At 48.5% G+C, this 19024-nt stretch overlaps 8 protein-coding genes across 8 annotated transcripts; 6 read left to right on the top strand and 2 right to left on the bottom strand.

Moving 5' to 3' along the window:
• Positions 1 to 35: 35 nt before the first annotated feature.
• N7508_003646 (glutathione S-transferase family protein) lies at positions 36 to 910 on the top strand (the record flags this gene model as incomplete). Its single annotated transcript, XM_058461712.1, has 3 exons — positions 36 to 188; positions 279 to 614; positions 704 to 910. The coding sequence occupies 3 exons, from the start codon at positions 36 to 38 to the stop codon at positions 908 to 910; spliced, it is 696 nt and encodes a 231-aa protein (XP_058322289.1).
• Positions 911 to 1629: 719 nt separating this feature from the next.
• Positions 1630 to 2325, top strand: N7508_003645 (actin-binding ADF family protein; the record flags this gene model as incomplete). Its single annotated transcript, XM_058461711.1, has 5 exons — positions 1630 to 1635; positions 1700 to 1710; positions 1781 to 2026; positions 2079 to 2127; positions 2191 to 2325. 5 exons carry the CDS (start codon positions 1630 to 1632, stop codon positions 2323 to 2325), a joined length of 447 nt encoding a protein of 148 aa, XP_058322288.1.
• A 699-nt stretch (positions 2326 to 3024) lies between these two features.
• Positions 3025 to 3908, top strand: N7508_003644 (cytochrome c oxidase subunit IV family protein). The gene is made up of 3 exons (XM_058461710.1): positions 3025 to 3349; positions 3504 to 3697; positions 3803 to 3908. Exons 1-3 carry the CDS (start codon positions 3103 to 3105, stop codon positions 3890 to 3892), a joined length of 531 nt encoding a protein of 176 aa, XP_058322287.1. The 5' UTR covers positions 3025 to 3102; the 3' UTR covers positions 3893 to 3908.
• A 905-nt stretch (positions 3909 to 4813) lies between these two features.
• Positions 4814 to 7065, top strand: N7508_003643 (F1F0 ATP synthase subunit beta). Its single transcript, XM_058461709.1, has 6 exons — positions 4814 to 4986; positions 5052 to 5215; positions 5355 to 5440; positions 5501 to 5543; positions 5672 to 5988; positions 6043 to 7065. The coding sequence occupies exons 1-6, from the start codon at positions 4976 to 4978 to the stop codon at positions 6973 to 6975; spliced, it is 1554 nt and encodes a 517-aa protein (XP_058322286.1). The 5' UTR covers positions 4814 to 4975; the 3' UTR covers positions 6976 to 7065.
• A 1063-nt stretch (positions 7066 to 8128) lies between these two features.
• On the bottom strand, positions 8129 to 10612 carry N7508_003642 (1,4-alpha-glucan branching enzyme GLC3; the record flags this gene model as incomplete). The annotated part of the gene is made up of 8 exons (XM_058461708.1): positions 8129 to 8155; positions 8258 to 8888; positions 8945 to 9280; positions 9331 to 10022; positions 10075 to 10187; positions 10236 to 10335; positions 10385 to 10509; positions 10567 to 10612. 8 exons carry the CDS (start codon positions 10610 to 10612, stop codon positions 8129 to 8131), a joined length of 2070 nt encoding a protein of 689 aa, XP_058322285.1.
• Positions 10613 to 11235: 623 nt separating this feature from the next.
• Positions 11236 to 11720, top strand: N7508_003641 (uncharacterized protein; the record flags this gene model as incomplete). Its single annotated transcript, XM_058461707.1, has 3 exons — positions 11236 to 11270; positions 11448 to 11505; positions 11571 to 11720. The coding sequence occupies 3 exons, from the start codon at positions 11236 to 11238 to the stop codon at positions 11718 to 11720; spliced, it is 243 nt and encodes an 80-aa protein (XP_058322284.1).
• Positions 11721 to 12495: 775 nt separating this feature from the next.
• N7508_003640 (TPR domain protein) lies at positions 12496 to 14844 on the bottom strand (the record flags this gene model as incomplete). The annotated part of the gene is made up of 3 exons (XM_058461706.1): positions 12496 to 13369; positions 13417 to 14121; positions 14174 to 14844. The coding sequence occupies 3 exons, from the start codon at positions 14842 to 14844 to the stop codon at positions 12496 to 12498; spliced, it is 2250 nt and encodes a 749-aa protein (XP_058322283.1).
• A 1004-nt stretch (positions 14845 to 15848) lies between these two features.
• Positions 15849 to 17731, top strand: N7508_003639 (ankyrin repeat domain-containing protein; the record flags this gene model as incomplete). The annotated part of the gene is made up of 2 exons (XM_058461705.1): positions 15849 to 16210; positions 16267 to 17731. The coding sequence occupies 2 exons, from the start codon at positions 15849 to 15851 to the stop codon at positions 17729 to 17731; spliced, it is 1827 nt and encodes a 608-aa protein (XP_058322282.1).
• Between the last annotated feature and the right edge of the window lie 1293 nt (positions 17732 to 19024).

The following is a 19024-nucleotide window of genomic DNA, read 5'->3' as shown; positions in this document are numbered from 1 at the left end:
TTTCCGTTTTACCACTCAGTGCCCGAACTCATATGATGTCCATCCCAAAGATCACCCTCTACACAAACCGCGGCTGCCCATGGGCTCACCGCGCCCACATCGCTCTCAAGGAATCAGGACTAGACTACGAAGAAGTCACAATCGACTTGACCAAGCCTCGTGAGCCGTGGTATCTGGACGTGAACCCTGTACGTAACTTACAACCTACCTATACAACTAAACCAAAGATAAGAAAAGAAAAGAAAAGAAACAAACTAACAAAACAATTATAAAAACAGCGCGGCCTTGTCCCAAGCTTGTCCTACAATAACCAAATAATCACAGAAAGTGGCATCGTAGCCCAATTTCTTGCAGATGCCCACCCCTCGCACCTCCTGCCACCCTCGGGACCGGCTGAAAACGCCCTCTACCGCGCTCGCGCGGCCTTCTTCATTGATGCGTTCTTTAGCAAGGTCATTCCGCATTTCTTTGCTAGTTTGAAGGCTGCAAATGAGAGTGAGAGGGATGAGGCTGCGACTGCTTTGGTTGAGGCTGTTGTCAAGGAGGTTGAGCCTTTGCTTGAGGATGGGAAGGGGCCTTTCTTTGGGGGGAGTGAGAGGTTGACTATTGCTGAGGTATGTATTTGCATAGATATGTGAGATATGAGATGGATATGGGTATATCTCTCTGGATTTCTGATGGTTAATCCTTTCCCTTTTGATAGGTTCAATCAGGATCCTTCCTGCTTCGCATCCTTGGCTTTGCTAAGCCTGAGCATGGCCTTGTTAGTGCCAAGTTACCTGCTTTGTTGGAGCGGGCGCCGCGCTTTAAGCGGTGGGCTGAGGCTACTGTTGCTCATGAGAGTGTTAATTTCATTTGGGATGAGAAGGCGGTTGCTGATAAGATGCGGGCTAAGTTTGCGCCTAAATAGATATGTAGCTACTCTGTAAGTTGATGAATATAAACATGAATATGTATTGCTGCATGCAGATATGTGCATGCATGAATTACCGGTGGGCCGGGAATTGTAAAAATAGACAACGTCCCATGGTTGAGTGACTGGGGACTTTTTGGTGTACGTCAGTGGCATTTACATCTATTGCCCTGTAAAAGTGGACATCCTTGGTGCAGTATATGTACTCGGTACTCTACATGTCATGCAGGAATATAAGTGGTGTGATATGGTACTCGGTACTTCCACGATACAATCGAGTGGATAGTTTCAAGATCGGAAACACTTGTACTCCTGTAGATACCGGTCCAATGGCAGTGGTAGTTCCCTGAAGCGTTCCCTACCACATGGCAAATCCACTACATCCTTGAATCACCGGGATACAGCCCCAATGAGACCATGACAGCCTACGCTACTCCTGGCTGAAACAGGTACTGGGTACTTTGTTTATAGGTGTTCCGACTATATCACGTGCAACCACCCCACCAAGGCAACACCTACAATTCACCCCTCAAACTCCATCTTCCCCCAACTCCGACTTTCTTGACCTCCGTCTTCGATACCTGTAAGTAATAACCAGAGTTGTTCTCATGGCCTTGAACAGCCTGGGAGTCTGAGAACCTGAGAGACTTGAGGGAATTCAGCTGACATCGCGTGCCAGTAACCCGTCCCTTTTCATTCACTCTACATAAGCAATCATGTCGGTCAGTATTACCTCCCTCAATGTCCTGCCAAAAGTACACCAAGTCTGACTTGTATCTTGCGCAGCTCGCATCAGGGTAAGCCGTTACATTCTCCCGCCGCACCGGTTTCCCCCTCATCTCCCTCCGTTATTGACACTCCCTATAGTGTCCAGGTCCAGGATGACTGCATTACCTCCTTCCAAGACTTCAGCCGTAGCCACGGAAAGACCAAGTACATCATCTACAAGATCGCCGACAACAAGAAGGAGGTTGTCGTAGACTCCGTCGGCAAGGACCAGGACTACGAGGTCTTCCGCAACGAGCTCGCCGATGCCAAGGACAGCCAGGGCCGCCCCGCTCCCCGCTACGCAGTCTACGACGTCGAGTACGAGCTGCCCGGTGAGGGCAAAAGGTGCGCATACTCCCAGCCAACGCACGACACATCGCTAACCAGATCGCCACAGATCCAAGATCATCTTCATCTCTTGGGTTCCCAGCGACACCCCCACTCTTGTAAGTGTCTCCTCGTTCAACAGATTGAAACACAGAAAAGAAGCAATCGCTAACAACTCCCAGTGGTCTATGATCTACGCCAGCACCCGTGAGGTCCTCAAGAACGCTCTCAACGTTGTCACTTCCATCCACGCCGACGACAAGTCCGATATCGAGTGGAAGACAGTCCTGAAAGAAGCCAGCGGTGGCAAGGCATAGATGATGGCGCCGGCTGGATCCGGGCTGCGCGACGGATAGGGGTGCGCCCTCGACGGCGCTGCGGAACGATCAATTTATTTCCTCACTCCGTTCTCCCATTTTCTTCTTAGTTGCAATGCAAGACCGTTACGACTTGGCCTGTTTCTGTTCATTTCGAGGCCTTCAGATCATGCAGTTTGCGGATTTCAATCCAATCTCAAAATCTATTTTCTTGACGGACATATTCTTTTGAACTTCAACGGTGCTTGATCTTGAATCAACAGTATAAGTGATCTTGTTGCTTATGACCGAGTGCATATGATACTTTAGAGACTCCTGGTACTGTATAGATTAGTTGGATATCGTATTCTGGTACAACTGGTGTGTAGGCGGGTAAATATTCCGAAGCAAAAGGCCGTGCAAAGGGAAGAGAGAGCAATTGCATTAAGGAACATGCTAGTAATTAACAAATAAGCAAGGAATAAGCACAACCTATACTAAAAAACAACATCATGCCATGCTGAGAAATGATGATGCTCCTCACTGGCAGAATCGAGATGACCGGGTTCGGCCAGCCAATCATCTGTCAGCCAAACCCAAACCGCGCTAGTCCCGACCGGATCCTCGCCTTTCCACCTCAAACCACAAGAAACGTCTTCAAGTCACCCATCCACCCCCTCCACTCTCTCCAAAGCCGTGCCCTGGCGTACCTCCTGGCTCTACCCGTCTCGGCCCTCCATTAACCTCCTCAATTGAACCGATTTCGACGTGGTGCTCCCACCTCCCGCCTGCCGCACAATGTTTCTTCGCACCGTCTCTCGCGCTGTCCCTCGCAGCACCGCGGCCATCCGTGTCGCCCCTGCCTCTGTGAACGTCATCCAGACCCGCGCTGCTTCTGAGCATGCCATCGCCAACCCCACTCTCGCTAGCATCGAGAAGCGCTGGGAGGGTATGCCTCCTCAGGAGCAGGCCGAGCTCTGGATGCAGCTTCGCGACCGCATGAAGGTTGACTGGCACCAGATGACCCAGCAGGAGAAGAAGGCCGGTACGTACTGTCTCTGGATGAGTGGTTTTGGACAAGACAAGCTGTCATTCCGTCTACCCCGTCGCTTCCGAGGTTATACTCGGAATCCCCGAACCGTGACTGCACGATCGATCTCCCCATTATCGCATATGACTAACTCAATTCTTTGATATAGCTTACTACATTGCCTTCGGCGCCCACGGCCCTCGTGCCCAGAGCCCCAAGGGTGAGGGCTGGCGTATCTTCGGCAAGGTTGTGCAGCTGACCGCTGCCTCCGTTGCCCTCTTCTACGCCGTCCACGCCTTCGCTGGCAAGCAGCCCGCTACCATGTCCAAGGAGTGGCAGGAGGCCTCCAACGAATATGCCCTGGTAATACCCACCCTCTATCCCCCCCTCCTTTCCGACCGTCGAGAGACATTCCCGACATCCCCTGGAAACTGTATCCGCAGTATCAAATGCTAACCTCCCCCACAGAAAGAGAAGATCAACCCCATCCACGGCATCAGCAAAGAAGGCTACGAAGGCAAGGGTTTCGTCCAGAGCCCCCCTGCTGAGAAGTCATAGATGTACCAGTCCGACCGGGAATGAAGCGATATCTGAGCAGGACGGACGACGGCACCCATACGACATAGATGTCGATTTTCTCATAAGCTACTCAAGCTACTCTGGCCATGTTCACCATGTCTATTTACCAGAGGATGGGCCCTCGCCCGTGCGCGCGGCACTCGATAATTCCCTATTTCTGTCCCTTTTGGCAAGCATCCGAAAATGCGTGTATCCCGTACTGTGCTATAATAAATGTATCTCTTTTGTAGCCATAGAGAATGTGTCTTCTTGATTTTGTCTCGTTATATACTGTTGTGTTGTATATGTTGTGGCCCTGTGCTCAATCCGAATGGCGTGGTGTGTCTACGGAGTGATTCGGAACAGACGTAAGTGCGGAGAATCCCTGTAGCAACAAGGTACATGTACGGCTAAATTCCAGGCATTGGGTATTTAGTGAACAGATATCTACAGAGTAGAATATGTGAAACAGTTCGACTATATAAAGTTATTAGGTATTATTATCAATTATCAATCTTATACTCTTGAGACTATAAGGTTATGTGGTTGACCCAGCACGTCAGAGATTTCCCGAGCTTGCAGCTTCTGTGCTCGGACTAACGGGCCATTGACCCTTACGATGCAGTCCGTTCCAACGCTTATATCTCCAGCTTTTAGTGACTTAATTAATGATTTCGATTAGCTGTCTGGGGTACTATTAGTATCTATGTACTGTCACAGACTGTGGCTCCCTGCTTCCGGATGCCAAGCCTCGGTGTGTGTGCGTGAATTCCAGGGCAACGGGATGAGCTCCCTCAACCACCACGCTAGTGTAGAAAGTAGTAGACTTATGGGAGTTGAAAAAAGAAGAAAAATAAGAAGAATGACATCCATGCAAACAACAGTATGTAAAGAGCTTCCCTCGTTGCTCAAACTCCAATGTAGTTCTCGGTTCATCACGGGATCGTCGGCAAAACCGCCCCGGAAAGGCTAAGGGCGACCAGTCCCCGTCCACCAACCTCTTCGCTCCCTCTTCTTCCCTCTTTTCCCGTTCCAACCTCACCTCTCCCTTTCCATCACATCACGCTCTTCAACACCTCCATCATGTTCAAGAGGTATGATACTCCACAGTAGATGGCTTCAATTTTTCTTTTCAATACTAAGTTTCTTTCTCTTCTAGCGGTCTTGCCCGGTCCTTCGGGAGGGTTGCCCGTCCGGCTCCCATCGCCCGCGCCTTCCAGCCTCTCCGCTCCTCTGCCCTGCCTGCTCTCTCTGCCCGCTTCGCCAGCTCCGATGCTGCTCAGTCCGGCAAGGTCCACCAGGTCATTGGTGCCGTCGTTGACGGTACGTGTTGTCGACTCCTGACGGAACGGGGACCTCGCGAAAATCTTTTCCCTGGACCCAATCCATCACCAAATCCATCGCAATCAACCCCAAATCCATCAACGAATTCGACGCTGACATGCTATTCGCCATTTCACAGTGAAGTTCTCCGGCGAGAAGCTCCCTGCCATCTACAACGCCATCGAGACCACAAACAACGGCCAGAAGCTCGTCCTCGAGGTTGCTGTACGTAATCTGATTGGCTGAACCTTGATTCAATCCCATCAAGCTAACATACACCCACAGCAACATCTTGGTGAGAATGTCGTCCGTACTATTGCCATGGACGGTAAGCTACACCTCTCCCCTTCACCCCTTTCCTGGCCACCGTGTCGTTCTCTTACCCAAAGCGGTGGAGAGGACCCACCGTGTGCGCCCCTACGCCATAGCAAAGAGCTTCAACTGATGTTCTCCAAGGTACCGAGGGTCTCTCCCGTGGTGTCTCTGCCCACGACACTGGTGCCCCCATCACCATCCCCGTCGGTCCCGCCACCCTCGGCCGTATCATTAACGTCACTGGTGACCCCATTGACGAGCGTGGTCCCGTCAAGGCCACCAAGTTCGCTCCCATCCACGCCGAGCCCCCTCCGTTCGTCGACCAGTCCACCGAGGCCGAGATCCTCGTCACCGGTATTAAGGTTGTCGATCTTCTCGCCCCCTACGCCCGTGGTGGTAAGATTGGTCTCTTCGGTGGTGCCGGTGTCGGTAAGACTGTGTTCATTCAGGAGCTGATTGTAAGATATTCCCAACCCGAGAGAAATGAGATCTGGCTAACTAATTTGCTCTAGAACAACATTGCCAAGGCCCACGGTGGTTACTCCGTTTTCTGTGGTGTCGGTGAGCGTACCCGTGAGGGTAACGATCTGTACCACGAGATGCAGGAGACTGGTGTCATCCAGCTTGAGGGTGACTCCAAGGTCGCTCTGGTCTTCGGTCAGATGAACGAGCCCCCAGGTGCCCGTGCCCGTGTTGCCCTGACTGGTCTCACCATTGCCGAGTACTTCCGTGATGAGGAGGGTCAGGATGTGCTGCTCTTCATTGACAACATTTTCCGTTTCACCCAGGCCGGTTCCGAGGTGTCTGCCCTTCTGGGCCGTATCCCCTCTGCCGTCGGTTACCAGCCCACCCTGGCTGTTGACATGGGTGTCATGCAGGAGCGTATCACCACCACCCAGAAGGGTTCTATCACCTCCGTCCAGGCCGTCTACGTGCCCGCTGACGATTTGACTGACCCTGCCCCTGCCACCACCTTCGCTCACTTGGACGCCACCACTGTCCTGTCCCGTGGTATCTCTGAGTTGGGTATCTACCCCGCTGTCGACCCTCTCGACTCCAAGTCCCGTATGCTCGACCCCCGTATCATCGGTGACGAGCACTACAACACCGCCACCCGTGTCCAGCAGATGCTCCAGGAGTACAAGTCCCTCCAGGATATCATTGCTATTCTCGGTATGGACGAGTTGTCTGAGGCTGACAAGCTCACCGTCGAGCGTGCCCGTAAGCTCCAGCGTTTCCTGTCCCAGCCTTTCGCCGTCGCCCAGGTCTTCACTGGTATCGAGGGTACCCTTGTTGACCTGAAGGACACCATCAACTCCTTCAAGGCCATCATTGCTGGTGAGGGTGACGACCTTCCCGAGAACGCCTTCTACATGGTTGGCGACTTCCAGTCCGCCCGTGCCAAGGGTGAGAAGATTCTGGCTGAGCTCGAGGGCAGCGCCTAGATGTAATTTTGTCTATTTGCTAGCTAGCGCGCCGTCTTACAACTTCCCCTCAACATCTTCAAGCCTCTTTCTTCTCTCTTCCTCTCTCCCCCCCCCCTTGTCCCTTGACTTTTCTCACTGGTCTCCTGGTTATTTGTTCATTTAATTTCCTTTGTCAGAACACAAACTCCTGTCCTGTTTGTACGCGACGACACCAATTTCCCCTTTGAGAGACGTGTATAGTACCGATCTAAAAGTGAGAAAACAATCCAACAGAAAGGGACTTGATCACTCATTTCACTTCCGTTGCTTGTCGCATTCTGCGGTGGTGTTTTTCGCGTTCTTCGTGCGACTTGTTTGTGTCCTTTCTAGACTCGTCCCGAGCAAGGAAACCTGTTTAAAAACGGGCTATGATTATCGACCGGTGATCGGAGCTGGGGAGTCGTGTGACTGGGGTTCTTTTGAGAAAGGAGGGTTGCGGAATGGAGTTCTTGTTCATGTTCTATTTGGGTCGTTCGTGGTTCGTGGTCTGTGTCTATCTTAGCGAGTTGATGGGATTTTCTTAAGCCGGTCTGTGGATTGGATACCAAACACACAAACCCCCTCGGCCGGCGTGTTTCATTATTTTGTGTATTTAGAGTTCAAAACCATGATTCTCGATCTCTTTTCCTTTGTGATTGATCTTCTCCTTGTCAATTGTCCTCATTGCAATCGTAACTGTAGCTGTGTCTGCAGTCCATGTGGGAATGAGTATTGTATACTCCGGATGATAACCGTCTGAATGGCTCTTGACTGTTCATTCCATTCAATCTAATCTCGAGTAAATTGACAGTGACTGTCGAGTTTTCATCTTACTACGGAAAGGCAAGAACGTCTTACTCGGGTGTCTAACCCAACCTATCTGTCTACTCATCTACAGGCGGTCATGTTATAATCAATGCAGAAAAAGGATGTATGACATCCTGGTAGACTAGAAATAGAAGTAGATAGAGACAGATCTGATTAGGAACCAAATGCAAGACAAGTAGAAGTAAATGTAGACGTAAGAAAAGATGAAGATGTAGCTGTAACTGGGGAGTACCATCTAATACCAGGACAACAGGTTATGATTCGACAATTTGACTGTATGCATCGAGATAGCAAGACTTGAGTTTAGATGTTCAAGTCAATTTCATCACAGAGTGCTCTCCAGAGCGAGGACCTGTTCAAGAAAAGTAGTCAGCATCAGAACACAACCATCACAAGACAAGCAAGCAAGCAGCAGCAGCAGCAGCAGCAGCAGGAAGAGAGATAAAAAACATACCAAAGCAGTCCTCGTAGGAAGATAAACCTGCACAAAATTGGCGCGCCCGTTCCAAGGCATATCAGTAGTAAAGAAGCGCGTCTCCTTGACATTCCTCCCAAGCCCGCCAAAAGCAGCATCATCAGAATCAAGCACTATCCGATAAGTCCCAGCAACCTCGACACCAACCCGATAATCCGTAAAGCTCTGCGTAGGATTGAAATTGAAAATCCACAACAAACCCGCGCGCTCAAAGACAAGAACCTTATCAGCCTCGTTCTTCAGACTGATATACGCCTGCGGCGAAGCGAGCCAGCCGTATTTCTGCTCGGTGAGCTGCATGCCGCGGTCGAACTCGTTGAGGAACTTGTAGCGGAGCAGGTTGTCTTCTGTTAGGTTTAGCTGGCGCCGCGCGTACCAGAATGAGTTGTTGTTTCCCTCTCGGGGGAAGTCCAGCCATTCTGGGTGTCCGAATTCATTGCCTTCAAAGTTTAGGTAGCCCTCGCCGCCTAGTCCGTGGGTTATGAGGCGGATCATTTTGTGTAAGGCCATGCCGCGTTCGATAACGGGTGTGAATTCTGTTAGGGTGGACATGTGGGTGTACATTTCTTTGTCGCAGAGCCACATCATTAGGGATTTGTCGCCGACGAGTCTGGTTGGGTTAGCTTGCGTTTTCTGTGGTTCTGGGATGGTAAGTGGGTGGCTTACGCTTGGTCGTGGCTTTCGGCGTAGGCGATGGTCTTCTCGCCGTGGCGGCGGTTGGTTAGAGTGAAGGAGAGGTTGCCGATGTCCCATTCGTCATCTGAGGACTCCTTCAGGAGCTTAATGTACATGTCGGGGATTGCCATGGCAAGACGGTAGTCGAAGCCGACACCGCCCAGCTTGTGGGGGAGACACAGGGCCGGCATGCCGGAGACATCTTCGGCCACTGTAATACATTCAGGGTAGAGCTCGTGCAGCATCTCGTTTGCGAGAGTGAGGTATGTGACACCCTCCTCGTCGACGGCCGGGCCAAAGTACTCGTGGTAGCCACCAGAGAAGCCTCTGTTTAGGGGTTAGCAGAGAGTTAAATCATGAAAGTAGACTATACGTACGTTCCAATGCCGTGGTGTGTGTAGAGCATGCTGGTGACACCATCGAAACGGTATCCGTCGAATCCGTACTCCTCCATCCAGAAGCGAAGGTTACTCAGCAGGAAACGCAGGACCTCGTGATTACCGTAGTTGAACAGACGGCTGTCCCACAGCTCGTGACGACCCTTGGCACCTCCGTGGAAGTAGAGGTGATCAGTGCCATCAAACTCGTTGATTCCGTCGATGACGTTCTTGGACGCATGGCTGTGAACAACGTCAAGAAGAACAATCAGACCCATGCTGTGAGCGGTATCAACGAGCTCCTTTAGATCTTCGGGGTTTCCATAGCGACTGCTCGCTGCGAAGAAGTTATTGATCTGGTAGCCGAAACTGGCATAGTAGGCATGCTCCATGATGGCCATCAGCTGGATGGCATTGTATCCCAGATACTTGATACGGGGCAACATGTTCTTGGTGAACTCCTTATAGGTAGCGACTTTGGTCTCTGGGGACGAGATGCCGACGTGTGCTTCATAGATTCGCAGGCTTGCAGGTTTCTTGGGTCGTGGGTGCTGGAACTTGTATTGCTCGTTCGCGGGCGGGTTCCAGAAGACGGCGTCATATGCAGGTGATACATTCAGGTCTTGGACAACACGCTTGATCCAAGCGGGGATTCGGTAGATGCGTTCTCCACTGGGGAGGACCATACTGATCTGTCAAGCATTAGCGGCCATCTAGCTAGAGGATTTGGCATGAAGGACCAACCTTGATCTTGCTGTCATGGGGAATCGCGGGAGCGCCATCTTTAGCTGGAACGGTAACGTCCCAGATACCGAAGCTGTCCCTCGTCATGGGGTTGGCATTGGGGTCCCAGTTGTCTGCTAGTCTTAGCAAAGCACCTCAGATAGCTTCATCTCCAAACGTACTGAAATCGCCAACCAGAGAGGCCTCCTTGGCATTGGGTGCCCATTCCTTGTATTTGATCTCTCCATTAGGTTGCGCATGCAGACCGAACGTTTCGTAGCCCTAGAGCTGAATGAGCATGGAGTAGCGCTGTAATCGAGGATCCATTCACCTTGCTGAACTTGTCCAGGCCACCCTCGGTCTCATTGATAGTTTTGGCCCATGTCTCGACGACCTGGAATCTGTGCTTCAAGACATCGCGATGGGGTTCCAGCCAAGGATCCAGCTGGATAACACCTAGAAAAGCATTAGAATATAATCTCCGATCGAAAACCAAGCTTGCTATCATCTGACCTGTTCCATCCATAGCGTAATTTGAGCTTTCAATTGCAGAAGTCATAACTGGGGGCGAAACTGGAGAGGTGGAGAGAAGACGGGGAGTCGAGATCAAGGAAATCCTGCGGGGGTCTCAACATGTGACATCAACCCCTCAACGCTTTGTCCTCCCAACTTTTTTAGGTGGAATTTTTCTTCTGGGCGATTTCGGATTTGAGCTACCTTTAATCTTTATCATGAGTATTTGCAGCGTGATAGCTTGATAGCATAGCTTGAGTGCTGCATTGAGCTCTGGTGGGGATGTGGAGAGCTACCGGGAACGGATCCGCTGTCCGCTCCTGTTTCCAGCCATGAGGGCTTTGGGCTTAGAACCTCGAATTTTGCTACAATAGTACCTTTATGTTGGCTGCAATAGTGGCCAGGTATAGTTGATCAGTTTCAATATGATCTCCATACATATTAAAATTCAGGGCGTGGGTGGTTTCTGCCAAGCCCTAAGAGACTGAAGCTAAAGAATGCGCCTATGGACTACATATAGAATGACAATTCTAGGAAAACTAGTGAGGGTCTTTTTTCAGACCCTTCGGTTTCTATTGTACACAGCCTCGCCTTATAACACACCGGGCGTTTCTTTCTTTAAGTTTACTTTCAGGTACTGACCCCTGCAGGTACCCACCAGTGTTCCAAATGCGTACAACTCAAATTTTGCTGGTTCAGCTGTGGTTAGTCTTAAATTAAATTCGGATGATTGAATTGGGTTGTTTAGCCATTTGATGCCACTTTATTATCCGATTTGTTATCTTTCGGTCCTCGCGCTTTGAAGTAGTCGTTGTAGTTAAAGCGCAGGCTATTATAAGCGTAGGGACGAGCTCACTGTCGTTAACTATACCACTGAATAGGGGTTACAAGTCTCCAGAGCCACCAAAGTTGGTTGAAATCATAACTACTGCTCCAATTGTGAGAGTGATTGAGATTGTCCTCTGTACCCTCATCTTTACTAGCCTAAGCACAACTCGAGATAGTTCCGGGCTATTATGGGAAGGAAGAAGAAGAAGAAGAAGAAGAAGAAGAAGAAGAAGAAGAAGAAGAAGAAGAAGAAGAAGAAGAAGAAGAAGAAGAAGAAGAAGAAGAAGAAGAAGAAGAAGAAGAAGAAGAAGAAGAAGAAGAGATAGATACTGGCAAAGGGTCAGCAAACGGAAGAGGCCTAGAATCTGCGAATGCATACAGTACATATCCTGACAACATCTATTGTAGGCATATATTAGCCATAACTCTATTGATAGAGCAGCCTGATACAGTAATATTTCAACAAGACAAAAGAGGCGGTCAAAGATCAACTTAACCGGAGATATTGGGTTGGATGCTATGGCAATAGACTGCCGTGCTCATTCTACTACATGGGTCTTAGACATACGGTAGTTTCCAATATTCAAATTTCGATATACGACTGAACTCGCAGATCTGTATAAGATGTCACTCCTGAGTTTCCAAGTGTGTCATTCCTCGTATAACTCTCATCTCGCGTACCATCGGTCACCTTAGCGCCAATAAACATGATCACAGCCCCTCTTTTGTCAGCCTCGCAGAGACACTCAAATTGTTATATCTCTTGAAAGAACATGTGAGGGCTCTGAACTTGAGCGGAGATTTAACTAAATGTGGTGATAAGGTGCCCACTAAATTAAAAGTGTCACCACAGGAACCTTAGATTTACATATTATACTTCAATCTTATTACCCCCTAAGCAAAGCAAGCTCAGCGATGATAGTTATGCAGTTAGTGGATGACCCGGGGCAGAGAAATTTAGCGAGATGTGCATTCACAAAATTAAATAGTTTGAATATTAAAATGATCACAGCCTGAGAAAAAAGAATAGAAACAAGAGCCAACCTTCGCGCCAGCAAAACCTTTGCATAAATTTCACATGCTGATTGCACATGCTGGAATCTATTGTGCAGTCTCTAGGAAGCCATCAGGTCTCTGGGAGAGCTTGCCATATGTTTCCTCAAAAGTTGAATCTTCGCCAACACAGATTCGATAAGAAATCCGAGCATATTGCTTCGCTTGAGCCTCAAGACCAGGCGCTACAGTTTCGTAAGCGCCTGAGAGAATCATCCAACAGCCGACGACACCATCGGTCATCAATCCCCATTCCTTCACACTCAGTGGTGTTCCTGCAGCATGAGGTAGCTTCCCGCCGTCAATAACATAACCCAGTGACTCTAAAGCCTTCAATCCAAACTCAACAGTCCTTTTAGGCTTATGAGATGCAGCAAAAATAGCCGCAAGGCTCAGACATGGTTTCCAGAGTGCAAGACGAGGAACCACAGAAGCAAGCTGGGTGTATGTTTCCGCAAGCCCGGAAATTGATTTTTCGATCCGCGATGAATGCTTCGCACCCAGATTGAATAGCTTCTGCAAGTCGGCTTCAAGTCTCGTTCGCTTTGACATGACAGTCTTGTCGGTTTTTTGAATTTCTTGACATATGGCACAATCACATTCGAAGCCCCAGTGTCCCAAGTCCATTGGATCTCCCTTGGAATCACGCGTGAACGGGGATTTGTACCAGAACGTAAGTTCAGTGCCAGGGGCAAGATCTTTTGTGGCACGAACAACCATCATGTCTCCAATGAATGAGCGACGAGCATTACTGAAGCAAGAATGATTGACGTATGATGCCAGACGCCAAATTCCACATGAATGGAATTGCTCATTGGACTTCTTGGCTGTTTCATCATTTCTCATGGCGCTCATGTGACTCTCGCGAGAGGAAAGAGGACATCCGAAACAGTTGAGCTGAATTATTCTTCCAACGAGAAAGCTAGATAGGGTTACTTCTGATTTAATATTATGGGTAGCAACACTTACGTATCCACGATAGGTATACCATCTATCTCTTGGACAGCCACGGGTTTGTATGCGCCATGGTGAAGATCGATAAAGGCGGGCAGCACAGAAGGATTTTTGTAAAGTCTTTGAACAGCCAATTCAATGAGCTCTGCTTGAGTTCCAAGAGTCATAGTATCGCTCTGTGCATTGATCAGAAGATTTAGATCGTGGGTTGTGCTTTTGGCATCATGAAAAGCGTGAGCAAATGCTTTCTCGCAGAATAGCAGATCACCCGCCTTGACTGCTTCGATTGTGAATAGACCTCTTCCATGAGACTTGGTTGGTTGCACAGATACAGGACCAATAAAACTGCCACGGTCGAGGTGCGGTGGTTGACGTTTTCTTGCCTCTAGATGAAGTAGCCTGAATTTATACTCGCCGCTAGTTTGCTCATCAAGCCGGGCAGAGGCTCGCTTGAATTCCTGCGCAGCACTACTGTTCTTCGGATATCTCTCGCGGAGCAACTTATGAGCTTCACAGGATTCCTGAAATCTTTGAAGATTGTATAGAGCCTGAGCTTTCCGGAAAAGAGCCTTTTCCGATGGGCTGGGTGCGCATGCTGCTTCTTCAACATCAAGGAGAGCTGCATCAAACCGATGAGTTTTGAGGAAGGTTAGTGCACGATTGAGCTGGGTTGCCACGGCTACCTCGGATGAGGGATGTGAGTTCAGAGCCTCCGTGTAACTGCCATCATGATGAGCCACCACCTTCCAAGCATTGACAATCCAGATCTCACCATTCTATCGCAGCACGATAACTAGCCTTATTGAAAAAGTCATTTCCCTTTAGCTTCCAAGAATTGGAAGACTCATCAGCCTCGGAAACCTTTCTTCTCCAGGAGAGTGGAACTAGACTGTCGAATTCTGGAATAAACTTGACATCGGACAAGTGGTCGACTCGAAGTCCGTAATCACCGTCTGACATCACTTTCACGTAAGGCTCTTTCACAACAATCACTGTTCCTTTATTGAGATCATTTCTTCCGGAAAGCTCTTGCCCTTGATTGTACAGTTGCAACATGAGAACGCTCTCCTCTTCGTCCTCCACGATGACCATAGCAGCGGTCAACGTGTCGGTCGGGGTGATGGTTCGTAATAAAACATAAGTTCCTCGGTGATGAGTTTCAAGGCAAAGGTCTTTGATCATGACTCTGTTCAAGTCCTTGAACGAAGTAGTGCATGGAGTGTAGGCCAAAGGTAGAAAGGAAGATCGAATGTTCACAGAGCTCTTAGGTTGGCGTTGACTGCTCATAAGCCGCCGAAATGAAAATTGCATTAGTATCTCATTTCGTGACTTTTCTGAGCTGGCTGGCCGACCCTTGAGATTTCGGGCATTCTTGAGAGATTGCTTGTGTCCATTAAGAATCCGTAGGTACGCCGGAACATTTGAGACGTTATAGGTATCCATGACGATAAAGAAAGACGGAGCAATATGCACCTAATAGCCTCGAAGACAATTTTCAGCACTGAATGGAATTAGGTGTAGCTAAACAAAGAACACCAGAAATGCGTTTCTATGGTGTTAAATATGAGAAAGCAGATGGAGGCGTCCGGTATGTGTTGTCGGGGGGTGACCAGGGGGAGAGGTGATGAATGCGCTGTCACAGTGGGGTGACCAGGGTTACTACATGCGCCAAGTAGCAAACAATGCATCAAACGTACACGTAGGAGGCTGTGGATAAAAAGAAGAGCTCAACTCATCAAAGCCACTCAATTTACCATGCTTTGCCAAATCCCGAGTATACTTAGATGCAGCATCATTCGTAGAATCGGCAGACATCGTACGACCCTGGGTCAAATGACTGGTCTAATTTACTCACACATGGGAGGAAATAAAGGCCCCAATGTATCTTATTGAGCAAAGAGATCCAAAAAAAAGACGGTAAACCCATTCTCTTTCATTCTCAGATCAATTTACAGGCGGATTTACTGAATTGTGTCTAGATTTTCTAAAATGCACATCAATTAGGAAAGTCTTGGTGGTGGACTTGGGATACAGGATTTATTCCAACAACTTTCGAAGTATCGGTCTATTAAAAGATCTCCGATGACTAGAAGTGGCAGGGTGAGAATGTATTCCACGTCCTAAGAAAGGGGCTTTCCCTTGAACAGAGAGTCAAATAAAGTACTGTATATAAAAGCCAAATATTCAATATTCTTTGTAGCAAGAGAAATCAAAAGAGGTACCTACGATCAGTTGCTCCTTTGGTAATGAAATAGGCAAAGTCTTAGCACTCAAGACATACTTCTGATCGCCGAGTAACTGGCCTGCCGTATATAAATCGTGTAAAGCGAACTAAACCCTTTGCAGATCGTATATGGGGGCCAAAAGCCCCACACGGCTCAGCCTCAAAATGCCGGGACTTCAAGTCATTGCTTCTGGGTTCATGTCCAGCTTAGCTGACATTCAAAATGCCGCAAGTAGTGAGATTGGCCCAGTCTCATCAAATTTTCGCTATCCGACTATTGGCCGAATCCCTCTATGAGGCAACTCGCGCTACAGCCGCATCATCGAACCAGGCCCACAATGAGCTTGCTTTACTCCTGACTGTTCTGAATACGACCGAGACATATTCCTCATTATCTGAAACGGGCTGTCCACATATGCCCGTCTTAGCCAAAAGATTACAGAGCTGCCATGATATTTTGGTTGATTTGCAGAAGCTGCACCTTCATCCTGATGCCCTCGGTGCGCAAAGCCAGATAAATGAGATCCGGGCGAATCTCTCGTCACTAATTTTCGGATTGAGTGAGATAAATACAAATATGATGATGTTTGTTACTCTTTTAACAATGTTAGATTTCGAAATCAAGATTAACCATGCCACAGATCGTCCCAAAAGAGCATAAACAAATCCCTGACGAGACTTATTGATGCAAATAGCACTGAAGCCCAGGAGCTATCAGCTTTATCTGATCATCTGGATGAAGATGTCTCAAAAGCCGAGGCTGATCAGGTCTGGGCACAACTACAACATTGTTTGGACACTGCTGGTGTCAGGCCTGAAATGTCGACTCAGAATCGCGAATATATCATCTCGTCACTTAAAAAGATGAGGAAAAGCGAGAAAAGGTCTGCCATCGATACCGCGGCAGCTCCAGCAGATATCTCAACGTCTTCCCCCAAGGCGCTGTCTTTGATTCATAAAAGAAGCCTGGATGATACCAACGACTCGCTAGAAAACCAACCCAATGGACCCCCAATCGTTCCATCTCCATCAAGGGAACCCAAACCACCAAGGAGGAAGCCATTGGCTTCATGCCTTGGCCTTTCAAAAATACCAGTCGTGATAGAAGAAAATCTCCCGATCCCCGTGGTCTTTGAGGTCCAAGACTCCGCCGGTATCCGGAACCAACCTCTACCACATGAGGACTTCCCGATACCAGCCTGGACGGAATCAACAATAGAAAGTGTGATCTCTTCAAGAGAGCACACCAGCCAAACTGACTCATCAATTCCCTCAACACCTTCGATTCCCACAACCCACGAAACGAACCCAACAACCCTCGAGCCTACCCTTCATGCTCTAAAAGTAGTCCAAAGCAAAAAGCCAAACCGAATGAGCCGAATCATGTTCCAAATGACAAACTCCAAACAAAAACTCATAACTGCAATCCAAAAAGGCGATCTCGAGACCCTAACAACCCTCCTCACAAAAGGCGCCGACGCAAAAACCACAAATCACGAAGGCCAAACACCCCTAATGGCAGCCGCATCCTACGGCCACGAAAACATCGTCCGCCTCTTAATAGAATTCGGCGCCGACATGGATGCCCAAGCCCATGACGGCGAAACAGCCCTAACAACAGCTGCAGGGCGCGGCTTCGAGCGAATAATCCGAATCCTCATCGCCAGTGGCGCGAAAACCAACAGCAAAATGGGCGCAAGGACAAAAACGCCATTATCTCAAGCAGCAGCGTTTGGCCAAGACCGTATTGTGAAGCTTCTTCTTGATTGTGGTGCAGATATCAATGCGCTGAATAACACGGGCCACACCGCTTTGGGGGTTGCTGCGCTGAATGGGAATATGAGGGTTGCGCGGGTTCTGTTGGATCGGGGGGCTAATGTTGATAAATCGGGAAGTACTTGGCAGTCGCCTTTGCTTGAGGCTATTAGGCAGAACCATGCGGAGATGGTGGTGCTTTTGATGGAGCGACGGGCGAATCCGTGTGTTCTTGGAGGGTTTCAGAGGTATGAAACTGCTTTGACTTATGCTGCAAGGTTGAATCGGACTCAAATTTTGGGGATTTTTAGGAGGTATGGGTATGAGAGGGGTCCTGTTCAGTATTGTTGATGCTTGGGGCTATATATGAATCTTCTTTCATTGATTGTTTTCTTTACTTTTAACGTAAAAGCCCTAGCCCATTCCGTGAGGTTTATGGGTATCCTACTTGTAATACTTGAATTGGTACGAGTAAGGTCTTCAGCTACTATATTCTTGGAATGATCTATAGTTCTCCATTATGAAGTCGCCAAAAAGGTTGATGAGGTAGATGATGCGACAGATAAGACTAACAACGAGGCCTATGAGGATTAGCGAACCATGAAGCGGAATTTATGAACGACGAAAGAGAAAAAAACACAACCTGACCCTGAATTCAGCATACAGTGAGGATAGCATTTTTATGCAGCATATTTTGTGCTGCGCTAGATAGCAACAGAGTATCTTTTCCTTCCAGTCTTTTCGATGTAGTTATACTGTATTCAACATGATAAGTACTGAGTTGTGGCGTTAATTAAACGGCACATTAAGTGAATAGAGGACAAATCTAGACGATAAACGCGTGTAGTGTGTAGAGCATAGTATACAGCATACATAATACAGTATCTGAACTTTGTCTTATAGATTAGACCGTGAGTCTAAATAACAACCCAGACCAACTACGCTATTATCTAGACACGCCGAGCTTAGTCACACACTTAATCTCGTTCCCCAATGCAAATGTCTCGTAAATATCGATACTCCTAGCTAGCACCATGTCTGTCGTTTCTAGCATAGCTCTACGATCCACATCAGAACGCCCCTATGGCTATGCCTACCAACGCTAACCTCGTATAATAAGATCAATGACCCTTGGATGACGAATGTAAGAGAATGAGGGCCAACAAATCGGCCGTATATTCGAGCGTAAAATCCGACAGATCAACAGGAAGCATAAACTAGACGACTCAGCCTTCCAGGCTGGCAGTGCCTTACTGAAAAGAGAGTGGATCAGCAGAGCCCCGAGCCCCACTACGCTGATTGGGTTGGCGCCCGGGATCCACGTCTTTGGGGCGCAAAAGATTCCTAAACCGCCCCCAAAGCCAAGAAGCATCTAATATACGGGCCATTCCAAGGTTTGGGCGAATCTGGAGCCAAGGCACAGAATAGGACATTCGTCTTATGCTTTTCACGTCCAACGTATTCTACGCAAAAAGTCATGTATCTGTACATTCAGCCGCATCCCTGAGCCTTGTCAATTCAGTTAGAACACTGTAGTCTTGCACGAGATTAGCTTTTGAATACAGACAGTTTGCTCTTTTAACTAGTCATTCAACTGTCCACTATTTCTTGGCTTCTGCCTTCCCGCAGAAATGCCCGGGCAGT

This window comes from Penicillium antarcticum (genome assembly GCF_028974205.1).
Source record: "Penicillium antarcticum strain IBT 31339 chromosome Unknown utg000003l_segment0_segment0, whole genome shotgun sequence".
NCBI classification, from domain to species: Eukaryota; Fungi; Ascomycota; class Eurotiomycetes; order Eurotiales; family Aspergillaceae; genus Penicillium; species Penicillium antarcticum.
The sequence above is the reverse complement of the archived record's forward strand: the minus strand, read 5'-3'. Positions and strand labels throughout refer to the sequence as shown.

Coding starts and splice junctions, on each gene's coding strand:
- N7508_003644 (XM_058461710.1), top strand. CDS start 3,103: ATGTTTCTTCGCACCGTCTCTCGCGCTGTCCCTCGCAGCACCGCGGCC. Junction 3,350..3,503: donor CCAGCAGGAGAAGAAGGCCG/GTACGTACTGTC, acceptor TCTTTGATATAG/CTTACTACATTGCCTTCGGC. Junction 3,698..3,802: donor CCTCCAACGAATATGCCCTG/GTAATACCCACC, acceptor CCTCCCCCACAG/AAAGAGAAGATCAACCCCAT.
- N7508_003643 (XM_058461709.1), top strand. Junction 5,441..5,500: donor AGCTCGTCCTCGAGGTTGCT/GTACGTAATCTG, acceptor ATACACCCACAG/CAACATCTTGGTGAGAATGT. Junction 5,544..5,671: donor CCGTACTATTGCCATGGACG/GTAAGCTACACC, acceptor ATGTTCTCCAAG/GTACCGAGGGTCTCTCCCGT.